The sequence below is a fragment of the Vulpes vulpes genome, chromosome 11 (assembly GCF_048418805.1).
Source record: "Vulpes vulpes isolate BD-2025 chromosome 11, VulVul3, whole genome shotgun sequence".
Classification (NCBI taxonomy): domain Eukaryota; kingdom Metazoa; phylum Chordata; class Mammalia; order Carnivora; family Canidae; genus Vulpes; species Vulpes vulpes.
In genome coordinates, this window is record NC_132790.1 from 52546780 (window position 1) to 52565802 (window position 19023).

The 19023-nt window shown below is 44.6% G+C and overlaps 1 protein-coding gene across 1 annotated transcript; it reads left to right on the forward strand.

Moving 5' to 3' along the window:
- The first annotated feature begins 7681 nt into the window (after positions 1–7681).
- Positions 7682–18883, forward strand: LOC112912709 (uncharacterized). Its single transcript, XM_072727414.1, has 4 exons — positions 7682–7772; positions 14417–14508; positions 14816–14942; positions 16781–18883. The coding sequence occupies exons 2-4, from the start codon at positions 14494–14496 to the stop codon at positions 18229–18231; spliced, it is 1593 nt and encodes a 530-aa protein (XP_072583515.1). The 5' UTR covers positions 7682–7772; positions 14417–14493; the 3' UTR covers positions 18232–18883.
- The last annotated feature ends 140 nt before the right edge of the window (positions 18884–19023 follow it).

Below are 19023 nucleotides of genomic sequence, written 5' to 3' on the forward strand. Positions count from 1 at the left end.
TTGCAGGTGACATGATATCACCAGGAAAAAAAACCAAAAGACCCCCCCCCCAAAAAAAAAAAAAAACTGCTAGAACTGGTTCAGGAATTCAGCAATGTGGCGTGATATAAAGTCAATGCACAAAAGTCAGTTGCATTTCTATATATTAGCAGTGAGGCAGAAGAAAGAGAAACCAAGGAACTGATCCCATTTATGATTTATGATTGCAACAAAAACAGTAAGATACCTAGGACTAAGCGTGATGAAAGATGTAAAGGATCTGTACTTCGAAAACTATAGGAGACGTATGAGAGCAATTAAGGAAGACAAAAAGAAATGGAAAAACATTCTATGATCATGGCTTGGCAGAACAAATATTGTGAAAATGTCTATGCTACTCAAAGCAATCTACACATACAATGCAATCTCTATTCAGATACCATCGACATTTTTCAGAGAGCTGGAACAAATAATATTAAAATTTTTATAGAACCAGAAAAGACCCATAATGGCCAGAGGAGTGTTGAAAAAGAAAAATCAAATTGGTGACTTCACAATGCTGGATATCAAGCTATAATACAAAGCTGTAATCATCAAGACAGTATGATACTGGCACAAAAACAGATACATAGGGACACTTGGGTGGCTCAGCAGTTAAGCATCTGCTTTCTGCTCAGGGTGTGATCCTGGAGTCCTAGGATCGAGTCCTACATTGCACTCCCAGCATGGAGCCTGCTTCTCCCTCTGCCTGTGTCTCTGCCTCTCTCTCTGTCTCTCATGAATAAATAAAGAAAATCTTAAAAAACAAACACACAAAAAACAGATATATAGCTCAATGTAATGAATAGAGAACCCAGAAATGGGCCCTCTCCCCTGTGGTCAACTAATCCTCAAAGAAGCAGGGAAGAATATCCAATGGAAAAAAAGTCTCTTCAACAAATGGTGTTGGGAAAATTGGACAGCCACATATAGAGGAATGAAAGTAGACCAATTTTTTACACCATACACAAAGATGAACTAAAAAATGGATGAAAGATTAAGTGTGAGACAAGAATCCTAAATCAAAATCCTAGAGAGGAACACAGGCAGCAACTTCTTTGACTTAGGCCACAGCAACTTCTTGCTAGAGACATCTCCAAAGGCAAGAGAAACAAAGGCAAAAATGAACTATTGGGACTTCATCAAGATCATAAGCTTCTGCACAGCAAAGGAAACAGTCAACAAAACTAAAAGACAAACAACAAAACTACAAAATAGGAGAAGATATTTGCAAATGACTATCAGATAAAGGGCTAGTATCCAAGATCTGTAAAGAACTTTATCAAACTCAACACCTGAAAAACAAAGAATCCAATCAAGAAATGGGCAGAGGACATGAACAGACATCTCTCCAAAGAAGACACACAAAGGGCCAAAAGACACATGAAAAAAATGCCCAACATTACTCAGCATCAGGAAAATATGAATCAAAACCACAATGAGATACCATGTCACACCAGTCAGAATGGCTAAAATTAACAAGTCAGGAAAAAACAAATATTGATGAGGTTGCAGAGAAAGAGGAACCCTCTTCCACTCTTGGTGGGGATGCAAGCTGCTGCATCCTTTCTGGAAAAAAGTGTGGAGGTTCCTCAAGAAGTTAAAAATAGAGCTACCCTATGACCCAGCAATTGTGCTATTAGATATTTATCCCAAGGATACAAAGGTAGTGATCTGAAGGGGCACCTGAACCCCAATGTATATATGTTCAATGTCCATAATAGCCAAAATGTGGAAAGAGCCCAGTTGTCCATCAAGAGATGAATGAATAAAAGAGGCAGGGTTTATATATACAGTAGAATGTTTTCAGCCATCAGAAAAATTAAAATCTTACCATTTACACCAAGATGGATGGAACTGGAAGGTATTATGCTGAGCGAAATAAGTTCAATCAGGGGAAGACAATTACATGATTTCATTCATGTGTGGAATATAAGAAAAAGTGCAGAGGATCATAGGGGAAGGGGGAGAAAAAGAATGGGAAGTAATCAGAGAGGGAGACAAACAATGAGAGACTCTTAGCTATGGGAAACAAACTGAGGGTTGCTGGAGGGGAGGTGGGGGGTGGGGTAACTGCATGATGGGCATTAAGGAGGGTATGTGATATGATGAGCTCTGAGTGTTATACATAGAATTACGAAACGCTACATCTGAAACTAATGGTCTACTTTATGGTGGCTAATTGAATTTAAATAACAAAAAAAAAAAAAAATAAGGGAACTCTTGGGTGGCTCTGCCATTTGTTGGGAGCCGCGTGCCAGGAAGGGGTTAATGGATCGAGCAAAGGCTCTCTGTTGACTCTTCTAACCACGGCCACCTGTCTCACCCTTGTTGTTGAAGGCTTGTGGCTCAAGGACGCATACTATAGCTATCTATTCAAGGGCGCATACTGTTGCTGTCTACTGTGAAAGGACATGTCTGGAGAACTAAGCTCAAAATATCCTGCTTGTTAAACAACCCTGCTTTATAAAAGAGTGAATATTACAAATAAAGTTGGCATTGTGGCTGAATCCGGCCATATGTCCCTCCTGTTCCCACTCTGTTTATGTCTCTTTCTTTTCCTCATTCCCTTACCCTCAGCCCTGGACGGTTGTCGCCCCCAGAGCGCGCCACAGCCATTGAGTGTCTGTCTTTGGCTCAGGGCATTATCCCAGAGTCCTGGGATTGAGTCCCAGGATGGAGTCCCACATCGGGCTCTCCACAGGGAGCCTGCTTCTCCCTCTGCCTATTGCCTCTGCCTCTATGTCTCTCATGAATAAATAAATAAAATCTTTAAAAACAAAGATAATGGACTGGTATCCAAAATCTATGAAGAGCTTCTCAAACTCGCCCCCTAACAACAAAAAATCCAGTCAAGAAATGGGCAGAAGACGTGAACAGATATCTCTCTATGAAGATATATAAATGGCCAACAGACGTAGGAAAAGCTGTTCCACATCACTTGGCATCAGGGAAATACAAATCAAAACCACAAAGAGATAGCACCTCACACCAGTCAGAATGGCCTAAATTAACAAGTCATGAAACAATAAATGTGGCAACAATGAGGAGAGAGGGGAACCTTCTTACACTGTTGATGGGAATGCAAGCTGGTGCAGCCACTCTGGAAAAACAGTAGAGAGATTCCTCAAAAAGTTAAAAATAAAGTTACCTTATGACACAGAAATTGCACTACTGGGTATTTATCCAAAGGATACAAACAGTGATTCAAAGCAGCACGTGCACAATGTTTATAGTAGCAAAGTCCACAATACAGCTCAAATGTTCATGGACAGAAGAATGGATAAAGAAAATATATATGTAATATATACAATGTCATATTACTCAGCCATCAGAAAGAATGAAATCTTACCATTTGCAAGAACATGGATGGACATAGAGGATATTATACTAAGTGAAATGTGTCAGTCAGAGAAAGGCTGACTTCACTCATATGTGAAATTTAAGACATTAACCAGATGAACATAGGGAAGAAAGAGAAAAATAAAATAAGATGAAACCAGAGAGAAAGACCAACCATAAGAGATTCCTAACTCTAGGAAACAAACTGAGGGTTGCTGGAGAGAAGGTGGGTGGAGGATGGGTTAATTGGTGATGGGTATTGGGGAGGGTATTCGATGTAATGAACACTGGGTGTTATATGGAACTGATGAATCACTCAACTCTAACTCTGAAACTAATAATACAATGTATGTTAGTTAAATGAATTAAAAATTTTAAAATGATAAAAGAAAAAAATCACTACATACCATGATGTTCTTCTGATTTTTCTTTTTTAAAAATAGATTTCATTTATTTATTAATGAGAGACACAAAGAGAGAGGCAGAGACACAGGCAGAGGGAGAAGCAGGCTCCATGCAGGGAGCCTGGTGTGGGACTCAATCCCAGGACTCCAGGATCATGCCCTGAGCCAAAGGCAGAGCCCAACCACCCAACCAATCAGGTGCCCCCTGATTTTCCTTTTTAAAAAATATTTTATTTATTCATTCATGAGAGACAGAGAGGGAAGGGCAGAGGCGAGTAAGAAGCAGGCACTCATCATCAGGGAGAACAATATGAACCCCACCCAGAACATCCGGATGACTATCTGGGCCAAAGGCAGCTAGCCCCTTAAATGACGGAGTCACGCAGGCACCCTTATGATTCTCTGAGGACAAACTGCCCCTTTTAGAACTAAAAATTTCTCCGCATGCATCAATCTCTGCAAAGAGTTTAGAACCACCTTTTATTTTAGAACAGGAAATTACCTTCCAAAGTACAATGAAAGCCTAGCTGATGATCCTGGGGTTTAGCTGGGCAAATGAAAAAATCCCAGTGAATAAATTCATTAGTAACAATACTTTCACGGGAGTAGTGTGTGCCCTAGCAGATTTTTGTCTGTGGAGGTTTGAGGAAAAACCTATTTTTGGGCTCATGAATGCCTAGATGGCTGACACTCAATCAGACAGTGCCTTATGGGTTATCTAAACGTATCCCTAACTGCCCACAGTCAAACTGAGACATCTCACTGGCCAATTCCCCTCAATCTGCATTACTGAAACAAATGGGAACTGCCAGAGGCATTCATGATTCAGAGTTTGCTTCTTTTGGCAGATCTCACTCCCATGGTTAGGAGCAAGTACAAGTGAGGCTGTGATCATGAACCTCTATTTAACTCTCAAAGATATTGCGGAATTGACTGTTAAAGCAGTAACCGCCCAACAAAAATCCCTAAACTCTCTGGTCAAATTTGTTCCTGATACTAGGGTTAGCCCTTCACTATCTTGTGGCTGAGCAAGGAGGTGTTTGTGCTGTGGCCAACACCACCTGTTGCACTTGGATGAATGCTTCTAGGGAAAGTTGACTCTCAGCTATATAAGATCACTGACCCAGCCAGTTGGTTTTAGAGAGTGACTCCTTCAGTGGAGACTTTCTCTGATTTATTTGACCCTGATCGGTTTGGGTCTTGAGGACCATGACAACTCCACGGCACAACTCCACGGCCACGGTGCACTCCAGACATTGGGAATCGTTCTACCTATTGTAATCATGGTAGTCCCCCTGGCACACTCTGTTCACTCAAAAGCCTTATTTTTTTTTTAATTTTTATTTATTTATTTATGATAGTCACCGAGAGAGAGAGAGAGAGAGAGAGAGAGAGAGAGAGAGGCAGAGGCACAGGCAGAGGGAGAAGCAGGCTCCACGAACCAGGAGCCCGACATGGGATTCGACCCTGGGTCTCCAGGATCGCGCCCTGGGCCAAAGGCAGGCGCTAAACCGCTGCGCCACCCAGGGATCCCACACTCAAAAGCTTTAAATGCATACTTGCACCCACTAATCACCAAGGGGATAATCTCCCTATTATTATAATGTCAGAAAGGTTACAAAGAGAATAACCAACTTAAAGAATGTGAACCTGACATTGTGCCTGTGATTACCACACAGAGATTCAGCAAAAACCATGAGAATTCTAGGGTAGTAGCTGGGAGTTGTGCTAATGTCTTAAGCTTTTGTTCACATCTCTCAATTAGGCTGAGATTCTGATGTAAATCGGTTAGCTGTTAAGACAAGAAGACCAAAATGGAGTTGCTAATGCTAAGTCCCATTTCACCAAAATGGACTTAATTTACTTATAGTTTTGGTGACTTACTTATATTTTGGTCTCCCAGACATGGAATTTGAAACCAATTAAAAAAAACAAAATTCAAATTTGAAAGGTCTTACTGGCTTTATTCAGTGATTCATAAATCAGGCAGCATCCAGTCGAGCAGATAGAAAGATGCTTCCGAGAGTTATACCAGGCAATACATTTTATAGACAGAAGGCAACGAAAACACGGATGTTACGCTAGACAAAAAGGTGAATTGTTTATTACAAGGCTACTTTCTTTACAAGGGACGACAGGGGCTTTTATCAGCAGATCACCTAACTAATACTGCTCAGGAAATTCCTGATTGATTGGTTTAAGATTCCATTTCTGGGGCAGCCCTGGTGGCTCAGCGGTTTAGCTCCGCCTTCACCCCCGGGGCCTGATCCTGGAGACCCGGGATCCAGTCCCACCTCAGACTTCCTGCATGGAGCCTGCTTCCCCCTCTGCCTGTGTCTCTGCCTCTCTCTCTCTCTCTCATGAATAAATAAATAAAATCTTAAAAAAAAAAAAAAAAAAAGATTCCATTTCTGGGATAGCAAAACTGTAGCTAAATTTCAGTTTGGTGATGGAGGTGGAAGAAGAAGGGGAGCCACGGAAGGGTTGAAAAAGTCTGACTGGATCTTGCAATAGCCAGTGTTTTGTGGAGTCCTTAGAAGAGCAGACATTCCTTGGAGTCATGATAAGCATCTTGAGGTTTAGACACCTAAAAAGTTCCCCTGTCCCACAGTGCTGAGCAAAAAAGGTCAACCAATCACCGAGTAATCCATGGCAACTGAAATTCCCCTCCAGGGTGTTTTTCAGCTTTAAAAATACCACCTACCCCACCCCGGTCCTCTTCAGATGGGCACACGACTGAGTTGGGTTGCCCTTCCTGATTTGCAAACCCAAAGAAAGATTTGTGTCTTTTGTTCTTCCTCATAAGGCTCACTCCTCCAGTTTTTTTTTTTTTTTTCCTTTTCTCTTAGCATAAGCGACTCCATTTTGGGTCTGTTGTCTTTAGCAAGTCAATCAAGACTTTCCTGAGGATCATTAGTTAGGTAATCTACCTGATAAAACCTTGGCATCCCCTGTAAGGAAAGTCACACTGCAATAACCAGTCTACCCTTTCACCCAATATATTTTTTCCCCTATTCCCTTCTTTCTGCCTGTGAAATCCCTAGCCTTGTATAGCTCTTGCAGCTCCGTTCTTTCTGTCTGCTAGACTAGAGGCTGCCCGATTGGTGAATTGCTGAGTCAGTGTGTTGTGCCCAAGATCGCGAATCCGGGAAACCACCAAGGAGCCCACACCGATGCAAGCACACGAGGGTTTATTTGCAAGCTCGAGCTTGGGTCCAGGTATCCCCGACCCAGCGGAGCAGGGACTTGGACCCCGAGGTGGGTTGCAGCTGGGTTTTTATGGGCGGGTCTAGGGGATTTCCAGTAAGGGTGGAGGAGTTTCTCAAGCTCTTAGTTCCTCATTCCCTTAAGGGCGTGCTCTGCAGATTTTTCTTGGAACTGACTTGGGCTAGAGGCCGCAGTTGTTACTCATCTAGGGGCCACAGGTGGGGGACATTTTCTGAGTTTCTTGGGTCCCACAGCTGACTTTTGTTCAAAAGTAAACAACTGGAGGTCATGGGAGGTCCCGTGTGTGTGCGTGGCTGGAAGTCAGCAAGTGCCCCCGGCAGCGGTGGTGACCAGGCAGGGAGAGGTCCTCGGAGGGATGCGCGGCCCCCTCGACAGCTCTCCCTTTGGCCAGAACCGGTCAGCCACGGCTCGTGCTCCGCGCTGTGCCCCTGGTTTGGGATCCTGTTCTTCCCCGGGGCGGGGGCGGGGGGCAGTCGGCGCACCTGTTGGAAGCGGCGTGGGCTCCTGGGCTCTGGGGCTAGCCCTGGCGGCGGAGGGCGGCGGAGGGCGGGGGCGGGCCCCGGGGCGGGGGCGCCGGGGGCCGAGCCTCGCGCTCACAGGCCCGCCTGCCTCCCGCGGGCGCCGGGAGAAGCCGAGACGTTGGCCCTCCCAGCTTCCTAGAGAGGCCCCGGGCGGCGGCGCGCGTGCGCGAGCGGAGCCGACGGAGGGGCGGGCGCGGGGCGCGGGGCCCTGGGCGGGTGGCGTGGCCGGAGGACCGAGCGTCCGGGGCCCACGGAGTCGGTGAGCGGCCGGGCCGGGCGGGGCGCGGGGGCGGCCGGGCGGGCGCTCCGGGCCGGGTTCGCGCGGGCTGCGGGGGGGGAGGGGGCGGGAGGGGGCGGCCGGGGCCGGGCCTGGAGGCTGCGCCGGGGGCGGGCGGGGTGGCGGGGGCTCCGGTGCGGACCTGGAAGCGCCTTGCAGCCGCGGGCACCGGTCGGGAGTCCTGGCTTCTGCGCGGCGTCCTTTCTCCCAATTACGCGAACAAAGCGGGCTCATATGGACTATCAGACGACGCGGGGAGTGCCCGGAGGGGAGGAGGAACCGCGGTCCGCAGAGTTGCGTCCGGGTGCTTCGGGCAGCTGTAAAATGTGCTGTGCTGATTATGCAGACCCCTGTACACACAGTACGTAGTGCTTCTGTTGGTTGACGTGCGGCATCATTCAGTGGCATTGAGTACATTTACACTCCGGCTCCTTGGAAGTCACACCACCTTGAGCCGGCGGAATGCATCTGCTCACGCGGTGGTCACTTGGTGCCGGCGTTGTGGCACCGCTAAGACACATCTCCGTGAGTATAACGAGAACGTGTTGTTTGCAGTTTGGTTTATTTTCCATAGTACACATTGCATAAAGCTCTCAGGGCTCAACAAGTGGCGTTTGTGCAGAAAAATAGCAAAATCTTGTCTCCTTTCAAAATGAAAGCGAAATATATAAGAGAGTTTTTATTTTCGGTGATATATTCTTGAAAGATTTTATTTTAATAAAAGGGAGTTTTAAACAGACGGTGCAGCTCTAACCCGAAACCACTGTACTGTATCTGACTGGCACAGGCCTCAGAAGTCCGAGAATGGTCTCCTTCTGGGTTAAAAGTGGTGGCCAGGAAAGAACACCATCCTGTTTGAAACTAGTTCAAGAGTGAAAACTCGGTAGTGGTAGGTACATTATTTGCAGGGAAATGTCAGCGAGTGGCTTTAGTGGTAATTTGCTGAAGGAATGTCGGAGAACTCGCATCTGTTTACACGGGTGTGTGTGTGTGTGTGTGTGTGTGTGTGTTTTGAGGGCCTGATGAAGGAGGGTGTTCTTACATGTCAATGTCAATGCTGGAGAAAGGCAGACAGACTTTGGTTTAAAAACCGTAATCCTTCCTGTAGGTCGAAATGATGGGAATGTTTTGAAGGTAAACCTCAATTTGTACCTAGAAAGGAAACCGACAACAGCATCAAAAATAGTAGCTGTGCCACTTTAAGTTTTCTGAGGTCCTCGTGTCCAAGAGGTCTTGGTGTATAAGCCTTCCGTGATATTGGAGAGTTGCTTGGGGGTAAATATACATAGTGTATAGTAACCATAACTTACTTTATTTGGCAGTCTTCAGTATTTTTGTATCAGAAAAAAATCTGAAAGAGCTCCGTCAGGTGAATCATGATGTGCTCTACAAGGTTGGATTTTTGAGCTTAAACATTTCCTTCCCTGATCTCAAACCTCGTAGCCTCCTTCCTTGTTTTATTATACTGCGTCGTGCCAGGCACTAACATACTGTATATTTCCTTCACTTTGTTGTCTGTCTTCCTATAAGCTCTGCAAGGCAGGTTTTTGTTTGTTTGTCTCTGTTCCCTACAGAGACCTTAGTGCTTGGGGCATAGTAGGTGCTCAGTAGATACTGTTAAGAGAGAAGAGTGACAGTGTTTAGTATCTTTGACTGCCAAGTTAATCTGTAACCTAAGATAAAAATAAATCAGAGAAAAAAGATAACCTTCCTCAATTCAAAAAAGCTTTTTCTTCTTTCTTTCTTTTTTTTTTTTTTTAAGATTTTATTTATTTATTAATGAGAGACAGAGACAGAGAGAGAGAGAGAGAGAGAGCACAGCAGAGACACAGGCAGAGGGAGAAGCAGGCTCCAGGCAAGGGAGCCTGACGTGGGACTCAATCCTGTGTCTCCAGGATCGGGCCCTGGGCTGAAGGCGGCGCTAAACCGCTGGGCCACTCGGGCTGCCGTCTTTTTGAATGATTGTAGACTTACAGGAGGTTGCAGAAACTGTACAGAGTTCCCTGATATTCTTTACTTACTTTGCCTAACGTTAACATCTTGGATAACCATAGTACAGTCAGCAAACTGAAGACATTTACAGTAGTGTGGTACTATTAATTAAACTGCTGACTTTACTTAGAGTTCATCAGTTTCTCACTAGTGACCTTTTTCTGTTCTGGGACCCAATCTAGAATCCCTCATTCCATTTAGTTGTCATGTCTCCTTGTCCCCTTCAGTATGTGACAGTCTCTCCATCTTTTCGTGTGTTTTGTGACCTCGACACTTTGAAGTATGTCGTGCTGGTATTTTTAGAGTGACTCTTACTTTGGTTTTGTCAGATGTTTTCTTCTGCTTCCATTGGGGATGGTGTCCATATGTCTTGTTACTGTCGCTATTTTTTTTTTTTTTGTCTCTATTGGTTTTGACCTGCTGGTGTCTGCCATGTGTCACTACTGTAAACCTACTGTCTCTCCCTTTGTAACTGGTGATTATTTTGGGGAAGATACTTTGAGACCTTGCATAGCAATATCCTGTTTTTCCTTAACTTTCGCCCGCTAATTAGCCCTCCCGGTGGATCTTATTAGTGTAATGGTCTAATGGTGACTTTCTGTTATTCCCTCTTTTCTGTTCATTGGAATACTGTCAGAGGAAGAGTTGTGCCTTGTTTCCCTTTGTTTTATTTATTCGGTTAGTTATATCAGTGTGTGATGTTGGGTATGTATTCTTTGGGTTATGATGCAGTGCTAATATTACATACTTTATTGCTTAAGGTATTCCAGCTTTGGCCATGGGGAGCGCCTTGAGGTTGGCTTCTGTTTCCCCTTGCAGAGCCCACATCCTTTTTGGTGTCTTTCCCCGCCTTCCTGGCACCACAGAATACTCATGTTGTTTCTTCCCTTCCCCAGCCTGGAGACCACCACCACTTCTTCAAGGATCCCTAGTTCTATTTATTGGAGAATGGTATGGAGAAACCAAGTTTTGGGTGCTAGGTTTGAGCTCATTTCTTAAGCGATGTATTTAAGCGTACTGTAAGATTTTAATTATGTACTGGAAGCAGTCTTTTTGTTTCCTTATCAGCGGATAAAATAAAGCGTATGTATCCTTACAGTGATAGGAAAAACACAAGAATAAGAAAGTGCTTAATGAGGATTTTAAGAGAAAACAAATTCACATTGTGTATGAATTGAAGCAAAATGGCAGGAAAGGAAAAAGGAAAGAGGAAAGGGAAGAGGAAAGGAAAGAGGAAAAAGGAAAGGAAAGAGGAAAGGAAAGGAAAGAGGAAAGGAAAGAGGAAAAAGGAAAGGCAAGAGGAAAGGAAAAAGGAAAGGAAAGAGGAGAGGAAAAAGGAAAAAGGAAAGGCAAGAGGAAAGGTAAAAGGAAAGGAAAATGTCTGAAAAATGCCCTGGATAACTGCTTGGGTGTTTCCCTGTGCTTCACAAAGCCATTTTCAATTGTGGGGTTGAGACTGGGGTCAAAGTATGAAGCTGTGGGAGAAGAGGCCTGATCAGCTCAGGTTTCCTCCTGGGCCTGGGGTGAGTGAAGTGTTTCTTCTCTCTCAAAAACTAGTTGGGACATGGAGAAACCTTGATGCATTGGGATACCTGAACTGGGCAGGTTCAGCTCACTGGTCCCCATGTCTTTCCTGTGCCCTGGCTCTTTCATCCGGATTCGGAAAGGCCCTGGGGGCGGGCATGTCTCTCCGTATTTGTGGTGCCTCCTTTGTTTAGAAACCTGAAATCCTTTGCCAAATTCCTGGCTTTTGCCCTCATTTTCCTGTCTGTCGGTCTTCTCATCACCTCTGTCCAGATGCTTCACTGACCTCTTCAGACATTTCCGTGACAGCTGCTTCAGAACAGGCCTGCTTGGAGGCTTGTTTCTGGTGCTAATTGCACTGTGGGTCTCCATTTCCTGAGATAGGTCTTGCCATTTATATTTCCTGCTTGGTGCATTTCTTCAGAATATTTGTCTCTGGCCTCAAGTTCATTCTCTTTAGCCTCACTGCCTGATTTCTGGTTACCCTGAGCAGCTTTCTTGTTCTTCCACACTTTAGTTTCTTGCTCTTCTCCAGTCTGTTCTACAGGCTCTGTCCCTCCTTCTGACTTCTAGCTTCCTTCTGAGCTGTTGTTTCTGCTATCCGTTTGTGCTGCTGGGGCTTACACGGAACCACCTGCCCCTCTTTTTTTTTTTTTTTTTTTTAAGATTTTATTTATTTATTCATTATTTATTCATTTTTAAGATTTTATTTATTTATTCATTCATTCATTCGAGACACAGAGAGAGAGAGAGGCAGAGACACAGGCAGAGGGAGGAGCAGCCTCCATGCAGGAAGCCCGACATGGGACTCGATCCCGGGTCTCCAGGATCACACCCTAGACTGAAGGCAGCGCTAAACCGCTGAGCTACCTGGCCTGCCCCTGAGCCTCTTCCTCTTGATCCTGAGGCATCCTTTCCTTTCAGCCATCTTTTATTGTTGCTGATCTTCAGGTCTGTCTGTGGGCCTTGGGCCACCTACTTTATCATTCCATCCTTTTCCTTTGTTTTGTTTTCTCAAATACTACTTCTTTTTCTCTCTTAGTTTTTTACAGCAAGGCTTCATTTCTCTGCCAGAACTTTTTAAAATTTAATTTAATTTATTTGTGATAAGCACACAGTGAGAGAGAGATAAAGGCAGAGACATCGGCAGAGGGAGAAGCAGGCTCCATACACCGGGAGCCTGTCATGGGATTCGATCCGGAGTCTCCAGGATCGCGCCCTGGGCCAAAGGCAGGCGCCAAACTGCTGCGCCACCCAGGGATCCCATCTCTGCCAGAACTTTAGCAGACTAGACTCCTCAGCCTGTGTAATCATTAATGTGTTGGACCCTGGCTCACGGGAGCCAACGTGTCCCGGTGGACGCCCCAGAGACTCAGACCCCAGACAGGCAGATGCAACTAGCAAGAGGGTTTTTATTGAACGTTTGGGCAAACGGGCTCTCCGCCTCATAGTTGAAAGAGCCCCGATTGGCAATTACAGGCATCTTTTAAAGGCAAAAAACCGCGGGATCAGCATAGCATACGGGTTATGACATGATTGGATTGGTCTATTTGAAGGTCAATATGAGCATATTCAGGGACTTTCCAGTCAGGGCGTGGGGGGGGGGGGGTTTCTTATCTCGGAAAAACCACAGAACTTAAGTTCCAGGAATGGCACCTCGGTGTGGACTGCCTCTGGGTTAGGCCTGGTTCTACATTTTCACGGGGGGAGGGGGGGTGTCTTCAAATGTAGTCCTTTGCTTGACTCTTCATGCCCTGAGAACAAGAGTGTAGTTTCTTTCTGTTACCTGGACGGCAGCATGCTTTCTCCTGGGAGCCTCTTTCCATCTGTGTTTAGTCATTCTTTTTTTTGTCTGTCCTGATGCCATCGGCTGAATCTGGAGGATGTTGAGTACGTATTGGCTTCTGACGAAGTAGGGGATGGCTTCTGAGTGAAGGTAGTGATTTTTTTAAATGTACTAAATGGTGGTGGGAGATGCGGGGTGGTCTCTGGGGAAGATAAGCATCATTTGTGACATGGTGCACTGAGTTATGAGGTCATGTACAACAGGTATCTGTGCAATCCTTATAATTTCAATATGTATTCTGCAGAAGAGGTCTAGCACTATTTTTTTTTTATGAACATCTGGTGTACGAGCACCATTTTTTGAAAAGTCCATTCTCTTTTCAGTACTTTTGGGACTTTTGTCAAAAATAAGTCACTATTGATGTATGGGTATATCTCTCAACCCTTATCCTGTTATAAAATTGTCCTCATGTCAATACTACTCTACTTTTATGACTGCTGCTTAGTATTGTAAATCTGATGTTGGAATTATTAGTCCTTAACTTATTTTTTCCCAAATTCTCTTGGGTAGAAAACTTTGATTTTCCAAATGAATTTTATTATGATGTGGTCAGTTGCCTAAAAGAAGCCAGATGGAAATCTGATAGAAATCATGATGAAACTAAAGCTAATTAGAGGACTATCTATGGATGCAAGTTTAAGGGAAGAAAAGGAATGAGAATCATTAAAAGAAAGTGGGAGGTCAGGAAGAGAACGTGAAAGAACATCCATATTTGACTCTGAATTTCAGATGATGAGGGACACCCAAATGAGACGTACAGTAGGTAACTGGAAGCCTGTAATAGGGGTCTAGAAGAGAGCTAGGAACTGGGAAGGCAGGCAGCATTAGGGCATTGCGAGTCAGTGAGATCTGTGACAGAGCAAAAAGGGATGCTGTGAGGCCTGAGTGCCTGCAATGTCCATAATGAGAAGGAAGGGAATGAAATCAGTAATGAGGGGCCAGAAATGTGAGGGGCACGTCAGGCTGGCCTGAGACCAGGGAAGCCACGGGGAGAGAAAGTGGGCAGAAGTATAGCTTCCTTCAGAGAGTTTGAAGTGAGGGAGGGCTGGGAGGAATGGCCATTTCTGTTTGACCAGGGACCCTCTGCACCCTGAGAATAACATCTGCATGGAAAATTTAGCACACTTAGAATAACGCCTGTATGGAAGAGGGATGAGAGGCAGTGTGTGGAGCTGCCTGGGTTCTCTTGAACCCACTCACTGGGACACAGACCCTGTGGGAGCCGAGGCAGGGCTTGTTCTCACAGCTCTCTTTCCTCCCTCAGGTCCGTGTGCTTCGCAGGTGCCTGCTCTTTCCCCGGCTGGGAAGTCAGGAGACCAAGCAGCAGCAGCTGTGCTTCAGATGGTCAGGCCCCAGGTGAGCTGGACTCTGTCTTCCATGAGTTCCCAAGTCTGTGGCCTGGGCATAGCTAGCGCTCATCTTCAGGGCTCTGGCCAATTCTGAGACTACTCCTGCGGTTTCCCTGCCTAATGAATTAGGTCCTGCCTGCTGAGTTCATGGACTCTGGGCCTGGACTTGTCCTTTAAGATATGTCATCCCAGCTTCTGTTCCCCTATCAACCCTTTACCCACCAGGCCACCACCCTGGGCTCTTGATACCCTGATGTGTCTGTCTTCAGGCTGGGAATATAATATCCCTGAGCGATAGAAGCTTGTCATTCCAGGTGTCTGCAGCGTACGAGTTCCTGTCTGTGGACTATACTGAGAGGAAGTGGAAAGGTCCGGCAGTCGGTCAGAGAGCCGTGTACCGGAGCATCATGCCGGGAAATTATTGCAGCGTGGCCTCATTGGGTAATGATTTCTGTTCCCCAGTAGTGTAGTCTGCATTCCTTTCTTTACATTTTCTTTGCTACATTCTTTTTTGTTTGTTTGCTTGTTAAACTTTTATTGTGAAAAGTTGCCAACATGAGACAGAGCGGAGAGGATAGTGTAATGAGCCTCTCTGTGCCATCTGAGGCTTAGCCTTAAGTTATCAGCATTGTCTTTACTTCATTATTAATTGGCCTAAGGTGGTTTATTTAGAAGTTGTAGTTGTAAGGAATAGGGAGCCGCCCACATTATTATTGTAAGTACTGAGCTGTGTTACTTCCAGTAAGGCTGAAGGAATGGAAACCCTGATCAAACAAAACCCACCAGCTAGAGCATCCTTTGGGGAACAGGGCCCTCAGCAGCAACAGCACATAATTTTTATGCCAGGGAATGTCAGGCAGTTGCTCCCTGCGTATCTCTTTTGTCCTCCCACTGCTACTCATTTTCTTCACTCTGAATCTTTTGTCCCCTCATAGCTGCTGCATTATTAGACTTTCCGCTGCCACAGTTTCGGCATGCAGTGGCTCCTGATGGCTGGGCTTCTCTCCATGCCTCATTTCAGCTTAGATCTCCTACTTGTTTTAGTTTTCTTTCTTTTGCCCTATTTCCAGCTCAGAATTTACTTAGAGAGGGACTCTAAGGGTGGTTCAGCCACCAAGTGTCATCTCTGTTTGGGCAGAACTTTGCTCCTGGCCGCAGCAGAGGCTGAGGTGTAACATATTAGAGAAGCTACACTTGGGCCTCGTGCCCTGGTCTAGTCAGTCGTGGTATTGACTGACTGGTATTGAGACCAGTTACTTGACACAAAGCAAGGACAGCTTCCTGGAAGGGAGTGTTTTCAGGATAGGTTCTCTGGTTGGCAGGTCTAGGACAGTAGCCAACATGGCAGAGGGTGGTGGGCTCAGGAGTCAGACAGGCAGTGATACCTGTGACTTTCTGTGTGCTGAAATGCCACAATGGCTTGCGATTAAAGGATACGATTAAAAGGAACCAACAGTTTTGTGTTTAGACGTGACTGATCGCTTGCTTCTTCCACCATTTCCAAATTCTAAAGGAAATATTTAGCTGTTCAGTTTTCTATGATTCCACATTATCAAGATACCAAAGACATGTTTTGATTCATATTTCAAATTATCGATCCCTTTCTTAATTTTTATAGGAATGCAGTCCTTGCAGTATGACTTCTACCAGTCCATTGCTCCAGAGACTAGAGGATCCCCCCTTTAGAGCTCTGCTGTCCCTTCCAGTTCTTTCCCCCAGCATTTCTGAGCCTGTGTCTTCTCTGAATCTTGTCACCTGAATCTTCTCACGTGTGAGAATCACTTCTTTGGATACGTTTTTTTCCCTAAATGTGTTTGCCCATACTGTTTGTCATCTTTGATTTGAGGTATTTGCCACTCCTCTCTCCTCAATATTTTTACTGGGAACCATGGAAACTTACAGCAACTTGTTGGAAAGGACGTTATGTAGTTCATCATTTTACTAAGTGACTCCTGTGAGGTCACACCACCTTTACAGTCTGCTCTCTTGCCTTCTGGTTGTCTTTTTAACTGGATAATTAACTAGAACAATTAATGGGCTGTGTCCTGACAGCCCTTCTTCCACCCTCCCCTACTGACCATCTTTCCCCTCTTCATCTTTCTGTCCATGAAGAGAAACTTGAGCTATTTCCCATTTTTCTCCTGTTCAAAATGTGTCATCTCCTGATGTGTCCCCTGATGTGAAGGTTTTTTTCAGGTACGTAGACTCCTGATGACTCTGTTTCCTCAGTAGGACCAGAAATGTGTAAAAGTTGTTTTCTTCTTCTCTTTTGGCCGCAGGTGACACTAGGATGCGGTGTTCAGAGTTGCCTGTGAAGCTGGCAGTTTCTAAGGGACCAGAGTCATCTGATGGGACGTCAAGAGGGCTCTGTGCAGTGGTTTCTGGGGAACCAGAGGCAGGAGCTGCCTGTGAAGATACTTCAGAAAAGCTGGAAGGGCAACCCTCAGATGAAGAAGGGAGCAGACTGGAAAATGCTTTCTTCAAAATAACACGTGAGGACAAAGATAAATCCACAAAAGGTGGATGTGATGAATATAAAGAACGTGGGAAGCATCCACACCTGTCCCCTAGTGCTGCAGCACATCAAAGAGTACTGAAGGGACAGAAATTATATCAATGTGATGAATGTGGTAAAGCTTTCAATTGGAGTTCACACCTCATTGGGCATCAGAGAATCCACACAGGAGAGAAACCCTATGCATGTAATGAATGTGGTAAGACCTTCAGGCAGACCTCTCAGCTCATCGTTCATCTCAGAACCCACACGGGGGAAAAGCCCTATGAGTGCAGAGTGTGTGGAAAGACTTACCGACATAGCTCCCATCTTATTCAACACCAGAGACTCCATAATGGTGAGAAACCATATAAATGTAATGAATGTGGAAAAGCTTTCAATGAGAGTTCCAAACTTTTTGACCATCAGAGAACCCATACTGGGGAGAAACCTTATGAATGCAGTGAATGTGGGGCTGCCTTCAGTCGGAGTAAAAATCTTGTCCGTCATCAGGTACTTCACACTGGTAAAAAACCCTACAAGTGTAATGAATGTGGGAAAGCTTTCTGTTCTAATAGAAATCTTATTGACCATCAGAGGATCCACACTGGGGAGAAACCTTATGAGTGTAATGAATGTGGCAAGGCCTTCAGTCGGAGTAAATGTCTTATTCGACATCAGAGCCTTCACACTGGAGAAAAAGCCTACAAATGTAGTGAGTGTGGGAAAGCCTTCAGTCAGATCTCTCAACTTGCTGATCATGAGCGAATTCATACTGGAGAAAAACCTTTTGAATGTAATAAGTGTGGTAAGGCATTCAGTCTGAGTAAATGTCTTATTCGACATCAGAGACTTCACACAGGTGAAAAGCCATATAAATGCAAGGAGTGTGGAAAATCCTTCAACCAAAACTCATACCTCATTATCCACCAGAGAATTCACACTGGTGAGAAGCCATATGAATGTAATGCATGTGGGAAGGTCTTCAGTCATAATTCTAGCCTTATGGTTCATCAAAGAACTCATACTGGGGAGAAACCGTATAAATGCAACAATTGTGTGAAGGCCTTTCGTGACAGCTCTCAGCTCACTGTGCACCAAAGGGTTCATACTGGAGAGAAGCCCTATGAATGTATTGAGTGTGGGAAAGCCTTCAGTCAGCGTTCCACTTTTAATCACCATCAGCGAACTCATGATGGCGAGAGGCACTCAGCTCTGGCCCACACAGTTTGTTAAGACATGATTTTCTAAGAGCAAGAAACTTGAGTTAAACTTTCATTGTAAGAAAGATACTCTGATCTCCTCTTGGAATCATTAATCAAGGAGGTTTATTCCTTGTATTCTTTCTGCTGGGTATGAAGGTAGGAGAGTCATAGTACCATTTTTCCCTACTATGAGAGAAGTAAGGACTACACATTTCATATGCTTATAGGTCCTTCCCTCCCTACATTCTTTTCTCCCTCCTTTTCTCCCTCTCGCCTCTCTTTTTTGTTTAAAAATGTGTCTCTGGTTTTAGTTATGAATCCCATAATCATATGTATGCTTCTCAAGGACAGTGGTTATATGCTTCTTTTTTTTTTTCCAGGTAATTCTTTTCACAGTTGCATAAAGTCATTCTCCAATGCTCTGGTTCCTATCTTGTGAATGGCCTTTTAAAAAGTTTCATTATAATCTATATCCTCATCACTTGTATTTCCTATCTAGAGAACCTTTTCTTCTTGTTTGCTAATTTTTGTCCCTCAGACTGTTTAAGATCCAGCTCATCTCAGAAAGACTTTTTTCTTAAAATGCTTTTTCCTTCCTCTTAAACTTCCGTGGACTTGACCTCAATGCTTCAAATTAGTCTGTTACAATTAGTAGTTGTTATTAAATTGCATTGAGAACAGTTGTCAAGGCATATGTGTATACTTCATCCCAACTTAATGTAAGTTCTTTGAGTTTTGGTATGGTATCTATGTCTTTTAGCATATAGTTAATAATTTTCATAGACTAGTTGTTTAAGTTTTTCAAACTCACTCTCCAACCATT

Coding starts and splice junctions, on each gene's coding strand:
- LOC112912709 (XM_072727414.1), top strand. Junction 14,943..16,780: donor TTGCAGCGTGGCCTCATTGG/GTAATGATTTCT, acceptor TTTTGGCCGCAG/GTGACACTAGGATGCGGTGT.